This window comes from Lingula anatina, chromosome 10 (genome assembly GCF_051362555.1).
Source record: "Lingula anatina isolate TDL-2025a chromosome 10, LinAna3.0, whole genome shotgun sequence".
In the NCBI taxonomy this organism is placed as follows: domain Eukaryota; kingdom Metazoa; phylum Brachiopoda; class Lingulata; order Lingulida; family Lingulidae; genus Lingula; species Lingula anatina.
This window is the reverse complement of record NC_141776.1, coordinates 1,144,479-1,154,352: the sequence shown is the minus strand read 5'-3', so window position 1 is coordinate 1,154,352 and position 9,874 is coordinate 1,144,479. Positions and strand designations below refer to the sequence as shown.

Sequence of the window (9,874 nt, the reverse complement as noted above, 5' to 3'; positions counted from 1 at the left end):
GGAATGAATGATCCATGTTGTTTTCTACTTGGCATGATGAACAATGCTTGATTATCTTCATAAGGACATGAATTCCTTAAACTGAAAGTAAATAAATAAATAAATTCAGCATATGAAATATTTTTGAAGCTCGTTTATTTATAAAGTCCCATAATATCACCTTCAGTTTCAGAGACTCCTGTGACCCTCTATCCCCAGAATGACTGATGGGGTTCCAGTATCTACAAAAAAGTTCAAAAACATTATTTTAATAATCACAAAATAACCATATGAGCTAAGGTAAACATGTTAACCAACTATTGATGGATTATGCAACCTTCATCCATTACTTATTATCATACACTGAAGATTTTCTGACTGCATTATACAGATGATTGAAAATCAATTTCATGTTTCAGAACTTTTTTTTTTATCTAGTGTAGTTTTAGTCCAGAGGTGGGTTTCCATGGATCTCTGAATCTGAGGCTGACGTATAGAAGACAGATACAAGATTATGACTGAAATATACCTGGCAATAAAACATGCTAAAACGTACAGCAACCATTAACTAACCAAACTCTTCATTATTTGGTCATCTGTGAACCGCCAAGTGTAAACATCTTCACATGGAAACAATACAATCAATTTACCCTAGCATAATTACTGTACAATGTGAAGAATAATTCCCTTAATTTCCACATAACCCAAAATACCCCCTTTTTTCCTTCTACGTTTCTTTGACAAGTTATAGAAGGATTTCAATTTCTGAAAACTGATTTATACAAGTAGTAAGGCATACAAAATCACCATAAATATTTGTTCTACAATAATTAAATATGTAATATGGGCAATGGTGTCAATACTACACTTATCTTTCAGTTTAAGGTAGAAATGTACTTGGAATTGAGTTTTAATTTACTGGTCCTTGTTTTATTAAACTAATTAGCTACAAAATGTTCATTTACCACAAATATTTGACAACAACAAAATGGATTCTACTTTCAACAGTAATTAGGTGAAGCCTACCAAGAGACTGTCTATAGCTAGCACATTGAAGTTTGCTACCTGCATATATATAAAATGTACTGTGTGAAACTTTTCAGCATATTTTCTCTACCTCAACACATACAACAATTGGCAATACAAAACAGATAAAAAACTGGTAGCACATTGTAAAACAAGAAGTGATTGACAGGCACAAAAACAAATATAACTTATTTTGTGAACAAGTGCAAGTTTGAGAAACTGAAGAAAAAGAGAAGAGTTGAAAGAAAGAGAGAAACAGAGAAAGAGATAGAGAGAATGGGAGGTAGAAAATTTAATAAGAGAGAGATATATATATTTCAGTATCAAAAATAAAACAACTGTTACTGGTAATTATCATTCTGATGTAGTACCATATGTAAAAGAGGTGACCTTTAAGTCCAGTCGAATGCTATCTGAATACCCCCAAATGAACATAATTTTTAGCTATTACAGATTTGTATGGTCCTTAAAATGAAATCAGAAATATATCTGGTTCCTAATTAAAAAGTTCTTCCTCAAAGTTACTTATACCACACACATGGTGCATGGTCATGCAAAGTGGACTGGCAAAGCCATATAAGAGGGTTATCAGCTTTGTGAAAAAATTCGCTCAAGGGACTTACAGGTATTTAAAAGACCAAAATATTCCCCCTGATAGTGTAACAGTATGAGGCCTTTGAGAATCTTTGAGAAATGGAACGCAGTAGGGTAGGTCCAAGAAGATTAAATTTTTAGCCCAAAAAACAGTGACTTCTGTGCAACTGGCTCCATTAACTTCACCCATCAAATGATAAACACCCCTTGGTATCATTTAGAGTGGTGAAAAATGAAAAGATAAGTTTCCATGGCAACACTCATATGAAAGTAAACAGATAAACAAAAAGTGATAATAAAAAAGGATACATCTCCCTTTTTACACTTAATGGTGATCAAATATTGAAAGTTTCCAGGTTTCAAAAAATAGGCAACCAAACATTTTTCCTTGGGTTAACCTTTTTCACCTTGAAAATCAGGTCAAGGTGAATCAATGGCCAATTTCTCTGGGAGTCCCATGGTGTTCTAATCCATGGAATAAGATGTCTTAGTTAATAACATCCACACAAGGGTGGATAACTAACTCTACTGGTATTGCAATAATCCTCCTTAATAACTTGTACAATGAGAATAACTATACTGTTTTATTTAACATTTTTATGAAATATCCTTCAGCTGGAATAATTTGTTAATATAATATATTATATATTACTATGTATTATATAATACAATATCAATATATTTCATCCTTTTCAACAAATTTGGTTTGAACCTAATGAAATGCACCATAAATCTTGCATTGGTTTTTTGTTAATGTTTACCAAAATAACACTTGAGGTTTATATCGGTATCTGAAATTTTTTAGACAATGGACAATAATACTTAAATTTAAAGTGAAAAACATACTGATAGTTTATGTCAAGCCAATGTTACCTTTACCATAGAACCACAGTACCATGTTTATGAAAAAATATGAGAGTTAGCTTCCATTAAAATAATTCATACATTGCTATTTTTCCTTTTCACTAAAACACAAACAACCACCTCTCAATAGTCTAAGTAGTCTCCCTTTTTCATCATATATGAAAAAAAAGTAACATGTCATCAATCACATCGGACACTGGTTCTGAATCTGTATCGCTTTGAAGAAAAAAAAAAACCTCTTCAGCAGAATATGCACGATACTGGCTAAAAATATTCAAACTTCCAAATAATGAAGTTTTTTCTGAACTTAACAGTCTGTTAAATTTTTCTGAATTCTGTTCTTTCAAGTTGAGCTTTTATGGTTTATGTACATGGCATCAAGGACCCTTCATTGTCAGTCACATTATTTATTCCTCATTTGCAGCAATTTCAGCAGTTTGCTGATGTTCCTCAACCGACACGCCTTTTACCTCATCCTGTACAATCTCTGTTTCATCCACTGGTGCATTTGCATCTGCTTCTTGACCTTCTCCCTGACCTCTGACCTCCATGTCACCTTCACCTTTGACCTCCATTTCACCTTCACCTTTGACCTCCATATCACCTTCATCTTTGACCTCTTCCTGGCTTTCACCTTTGACCTCTTCCTGGCTTTCTCCTTTGACCTCAATTTGACCTTCACCTACTTTTGTGTCCTCATCGACCTTCTCGTCTTCAGAAGCGGCAGGAGCTGCTACAACCCCACCATTATGCTCTGTCTGCACTTCTCCAACCTCTTGACCTTCTGGTTGACCTTCAACCTCAGTTTGACCTTCAACTTTGCTGCCATCCACAACCCCACCATTCAGTTTGGCCTCTTTATGATTTTCTTCAGTGGCTCCCTCTTCAGTCTGTTCAGGTGCATCTTCACCTGGTGGTGTGCGCCCTCTGTATTTCTTGGTCTTCTTCACCATGCCTTTTTCAATCATACTATAGCACATGTCCAGAATGGTATCTTTCAGCTCAAGTGGTTCAATACCCAAGACTTCCTTCATCTGAATATGTTTAAAAAATTCACTATTTTAAGTCAGACTTAAAGACTCTTCAAAACAACAGCTAAATTGCAAAATCATCTGCGATCTCATTTCATTATGTATCTAATGATATTATGCAGGGATTGAGGCGTCAGGTTTCATTAATTGTCAAAAGAATGAGACTTGTGAGACACCAGTATTGGATAGTAAATAATTTTTGGTCAACTAACTGTTTGCATGAAATTATGATATGGTGATTACATACTTTTTTGAAACACATCACTTACTGTAATATTCCAATATTATTTTCTTCGTTCACATTTTTTCATTTTTTCAGAGTTACGTACATGTATCACAATTGCTAGTAGTACTCATTAAGGTTTAAATTTGATATATCTCATCAATAACTTGCACTGATGATTGACACTGGATTTTTAACAGGTTTACAAAAACCCCAATCCTAAAAATCCTTTTTTCTGCAAATTAAAACAATAAACACATAAGCAACTTACCCTGGTATTGTCAAACTTTGCCACTTTGCCCACAGAGGGCAGCACCATCTTGATGGTCTTGTCAAATATGCTGGCGGCCCAGAGGAACAGATACGGGCAGTTGGTAGTTGGGACATTGTAACCTTCAATACAGAACAGAGACATTTAACATATCTGTACATATAACAGAACTTATAGCCCATAGGCAGAGGGGGTTCTCACGAGTCGATTAAAAATAAAACTTTTACCTGAGAAAAGGTCTAAGGTAGGTTTCACAGTAAAGAGGTCCATTTTTTCAGAGAAAGAATTTTGAGTCCAGGCCTGGATAACTTTATTTTGCATAAAAACTGGCAAACAGATTTACAGGTATTTTATGATAATTTTATCAAATGGCCCTTTTTAAATGAAATATATTACTTTCTGATTCCATATTAACTTTAAGAGAAACACAATTAAGCAATTGATGAATTTCCAACGGCCATTGTTTTAATAACATTCTAGTGTACTTCTATCCAATAATCATGAATAGTATATCTACAAATTATCAATTACAAACATTAATAGTAATAACAAAAGCTTTTTTTCATTTTAGGTTGATCAAACTGTATTTATCTGTAGTGTTAAATTTATTTTATTTATTTGGCTACAACAGAAACAATTGACTTTAAATGTATCCAAGACAACTGACCAGTAGATTTGGTATCACACTGGTGAAAATAAGGAATTTCTCAAAATAAATTCTAATTGAACTAGTGGAAATTTTACCTAGGTATAACCCATACCAACCATGTTAAAAATGAACAGTGTATAAGGTGATTCAAAGTACTTGTTGTAGCTGTTGTACAAGAGATACTAATTGTGTTAGTTGTGACAATGGTTGTGACAACTGATGTAGCTGTTGTACTAGAGATGCTTATTGTGTTAGTTGTGACAATGGTTGTGACAACTGATGTGACAATTGTGATATTAGTTACTACAGTTCCCACCTTGTGGATCGAACTCCTTGGCTAAAATCTCAGCTATTTCTTTAACCCACATTGTCTCGTTTGCTAGGATATGACGACCACCTACGTTCAAGCGAGCATGCACACACATGCAGTGTATAGGGAAATTAAGGACAGTTTTCAAGTAATAAAAATGTAGAAAGTTGCAATAAATAAAGAGTCAGAAATGGAAGACATTTTTGGTGCATGATAAAAAAGAGGTTTGGATAGGTAGACAAAGCACAAGCAAAAAAGCATTGCAAAAGAAAGAAAATACCATTGCATTATAAACTACAATTTACATATCTAATAAATAATACACTATCTGCCCATCACAGAATGCTATAACATACTATCCTCTCTGCAGTAGTGGCATGCACATATTGTTGACTAGTACAATGCTTTGTGTAGTATACAGCCAGCCTAGAAACCAAGACAACATCCAGGTTAGTTTTACAGCATTCATTAAATAAATATTCATAGATGCCGCAAATGATTTACATTCTAACATGGCCATAAGCTAGGCAGATATACAAAGAAAATGAAAATATGTAAATACATATATACTCAAGGTAATATTTATTTGTGAAATGTCATGTAATTTTAATTGTGATAAATGAAAGACAACACCAAATAGCAAATGCATGCTACATGTATATCAATAATTAACATGTCTAAACTAGAAATAAGTGCACTATCTAATATATATTCATGCAAACTGGGATATTTTACAGTATTTTCTCTCCTCCCCCATTACCCATTTCTACGACAACATAATCTTCTGATGAATTTATGTCACAAGACAAAATGAAACAAACAACTGCACCTTCAACCTTTTTGAGGCCACATAGACAACAAACAGTTTGACAAATGTTTTAAAAAGATATACCAATTTTTGTTAATTTCTCCACAGAAAAAAATACTGTGAAATAGCCCATTGGAGGATTTCGATGAAATAATGATAAAATGTACTGGGAAAGAACAAGGCATGCCTGTTGAATGGTACCTTGGGACTTAAATTCCTTGGACACCTGCTGTGCAATCTCTTTCAGCCACATGTTAGTGTGAGACAATACAAATCTTTTTCCTGGAAGAGATTCCCCAGTGAAATTGTGTTAGAGGAGACAGAGTGTTTAAGATGTGATTGTGTTGAACATCCACAACATGGCTGTCTACTATTATCCTGTGTTCTGAAACATCAACCCAAGTTTTACTATGTAAGATCTAAACTAAAGAAATCACACATCTTTATTCACCGAAGGTGTTAGGTATTGTTGGCATTTTTTAGCTGCTTGGATTTACCAGCTTCCCTGAAAAAAATATTTAAGTTAGTACTTTATTCTAGCAATCCTCTCATACTCTCAATCTTTATTATATTGATTGTTCATGGCTCCAAGGATTTCTATTTACTAGTGTTTTAGTGATAATAATAGCGACAGTCTTTCACAGGTGGGCAACCAACCTGATGTGACGAGAATGAAAGGAAGCTTTTTGTATGAATAATTTGTTCCAAGGTATGTGAATATTATCACAAAAACTTTAGTAAATCTGAATCTTCAGATTCACACACACACACAATAAATGTGAGAGGGGTGTTCTCTGAAAGTCAAACCTCAAACTTCCCAAATAAAACACTCCTGTGATGCTGAAGGAAGAATATTGTGTTAGGTGAGAATGAAGGATGTGCCAACACAATCTCTGTTGTATACCTTGAAGTAAAAACATTGTGTTAGGTGAGAATGAAGGATGTGCCAACACAATCTCTGTTGTATACCTTGGGGTTTGAATTCACGACATAATTTTGGCCAACAGCATGCCTGAACCTATTGTCATCTGCTTAAATAAAACGCTTCTGAAACGAGGCAGCAAAGCTGTCAAATGTACAGACAAAAAACAGAAAATAAAGATGCAAAAAAGGTCATTTTGTCAATTTTGATGCAATAATAAATAATGCTTATAATAGCACTCTCAGTCAACACTGAATTTTAATCTTGCAAAACAGGTAACATGGTCAATAACAGGAGCAGACCCAGAGATATTTTCTGACAGTATTACAAAGTATCTATGTTGATCCATCCTCCATTTTGATGGTCTTCCAACAGAAAAAATAGATACCAGTCAATATAAACTTTATAACCTGACTGCCTTCCGGAAGACCCAGAAGATGGTCTCAATCCACCCCTTCAATAAGATTACAGTTTCAGGACCATGAGAGTTCAAATTCACATTATGAAAGTCTCAATATTTGAAAAATGATGACAGTGCATAAAATAATATTACATAATGTTTAAAGACATAAAAAACAATACAACTGCTTTTGTAGAAATACAGAAAATATGCAGAGCCCCAGGCAGAAGAGAGTTAAAAGTCACAAATGCAAGTGTTTGAGAAAAAATTATAAAGGAAAACAACAAAACTAGAAAAGCACTTTGAGAGTGCAGACCTCTGCCAAGGCAGCAATTGTTGATTATTATTGATAATTGATTGATTATTGATCCGGACCACCACCAAAAATTAATCATTGTCCTCTTTGGCCCACTTCCGACAGTTCCTGAAAATTTCTGCAAAATCGGTCCATAACTTTTTGTGTTATGTGGATGACAGACAAACAGGGGTGAAAATATAACCCCCTTGGCAGAGCTTGAGGTAAATATAATTCCAATGAAGATGCTATTCAAACTTTTAATCTTCCAGTTTGATATATATATATATATATATATATATATATATATATATATATATATATATATATATATATAAAAAACTTATTTGCAATATTAAACAAAATTTACCTGCATAATTATCACTGCTTCCTTATTATTAATCTAGCAGAGGGCTTTACCTTTGGGAGTTTACAGGGAAATATCAATAAGTGTGCTTTACGTAATCTCATTTAATGGCCTATTAAAGCAAATGACTTTATAACTCTGAAATTGATCTACTGATACCCAAGGGTAATTTACAGACTGACCCACTCAAAGGTCTTCAGGCCCATAAGTCACACCTTAAGAAAAGCACAAAACCATAATGCCCAAAATAGGAGACTACCAATCCTGATGCAATAATACATTATGGTTAACTGCACAGTCAACATCAACTTATGCACAACAGGTAACACAGACGAAAGTAAAAGCATAAGGCTCCAGGCCCATCAGAGTTCAAGTTTATACTTAGAAAGTGCCAGAATGAGAAAAATGAAAATTTCACAAAAAATGCATAAATACAATAAACATGATAATCCAACAGATCTGGTTTTCTCATGAGCTGAAGGCCAATCCTAAAAATCGTACTTGTAAGTTTAAAATCATAATAAGTAGCACAGTTTTCTTTTCATAATGTTTGCAGTAGCAGTGCAAAAAGATTGTTGTCAATTTTGATGTAACATTACATAATAAATTAGAGAATAATTATCACCAATTTTTGTTTATTGACTATAAATAGGATGGACATGTAGAAAATAGGATTATCATTTGGCTTCATGTCCATGGGAGCTCCGAGTCCCACAATGAATATGCCAAAAAGATAATGAATATTACACTAAAATGTATAATTTCCAGAAAAAGAAGCCAATTAGACTGCTTTTCTAACTCAGGCTGCATTTTAGTCCTGTGTTTCTTTTTTGAAAGTTTGACAGTCATAAGTAACACGGTTTTCCCATAATGGTCATCAAGGCAGCAGTACCAAAAATTGTGTTTTCTTCTATTTTGATGCAACATTACATAATGCTTAACAGCATAATGATCATCGATTTTTAATAATAAAATATAAGTGTCATGGATTTTCACAAAATGTGACTAGCATGGGTCTTCAAGCCCGTGGAGGTTCGAAGTCACACCTTGGAAATGCCAATATGTGAAAAATTAAATTTTCACAAAAAACTGTTTAATTGCCAGAAAAATTTACCAAACAGACTGCATTGCCTACTGAAGCTGTATTTTAGTCCCATGTTTCTTTCCTGTAAGTTTGAGAACAGTAAGTGACATGATTTTCCTTAAATGGTCATCATGGGAGCAGTGCCCAAAATAGGGGTTTCTTCAAATTTTGATGCAATATTACATAATGTTTTACAGCATAATGACCATCAATTTTTAATTATAAAATATTAGTATCATGGTTATTCAGAAAATGTAACTAGCAAAAGTCTTCAGGCCCATGGAACTTCAAAGTCACATATTGAAAATGCCAAAATGTAAACAAGACAGCACTGTTCTGAAATGGGTTTATTTCCATTTTTAACACTTTTTTAACATAAAACAAAATAAACAGTTTACTGCCATTTTTATATGACCAATGAAGAAAATTGATGAGATGGGAAAAGTATCAATAGAACAGTGTTAAATGTCCAACTTCCTCCATTCTGAGATTCTGAACATAGTGGATGAATGCATCTGACCAACTGTAATGATATGAGTTTATTTCCATTTTTGACACTTTATTACACAATACATGATAACAAGTTTATCATCATTTTTACAAAATCAACTAACAATGTTGTAAAGATGTAGGAAATGTCAAACAAACACTTTTACGTATCTTATTAGTTCAATAATGAGACTGTTAACATGCCTAAGAATTGAATGTGAGGAAATGTGAAAAAACAGCATAACTTCTAAAATAATGGACTGATTATGCTGATTTTCAAACTCAACCTGTGTTTTAGTAAGATTGGCCCCTCCTGTGAGTATAATGACAATTGGCCAATCTGTTTTTCTTATATTGTGTTATCAGTGTTGCATATATATACTGAAAAAAGTGAAAAAACAGCATAAATTCCCTATAAGTGACCCGATCGTGCTGATTTTCGAACTTGACCTGCGTATTATGAATATTCATCAGTTCTGTAAGTTTCAAGCCAAAAGGTAAAATGGTTTTCCACTTATCGTGTTATTGGTGCTGCATATATGCTGAAAAAAGAGAAAAAATA

The 9,874-nt window shown here is 33.6% G+C and overlaps 1 protein-coding gene across 7 annotated transcripts in view; it reads right to left on the bottom strand.

The window, feature by feature from the left end:
* Nucleotides 1–113: 113 nt before the first annotated feature.
* The window catches only part of LOC106154460 (uncharacterized), a 48,073-nt gene continuing 38,312 nt past the window's right edge, over nt 114–9,874 (bottom strand). For 4 of the 7 annotated variants that reach the window (XM_086996542.1, XM_086996545.1, XM_086996543.1 and 1 more), the window contains 4 exons: nt 5,957–6,037; nt 4,954–5,034; nt 3,989–4,110; nt 114–3,497 (listed from right to left, as the gene is read on the bottom strand). In XM_086996542.1, the coding sequence (XP_086852668.1) occupies nt 2,871–3,497; nt 3,989–4,110; nt 4,954–5,034; nt 5,957–6,037 (911 nt within the window). In that variant the 3' untranslated portion in view covers nt 114–2,870. The remainder of the gene's footprint in view (nt 3,498–3,988; nt 4,111–4,953; nt 5,035–5,956; nt 6,038–9,874) is intronic. The other 3 variants (XM_086996547.1, XM_086996546.1, XM_086996548.1) reach the window with 3 other exon arrangements.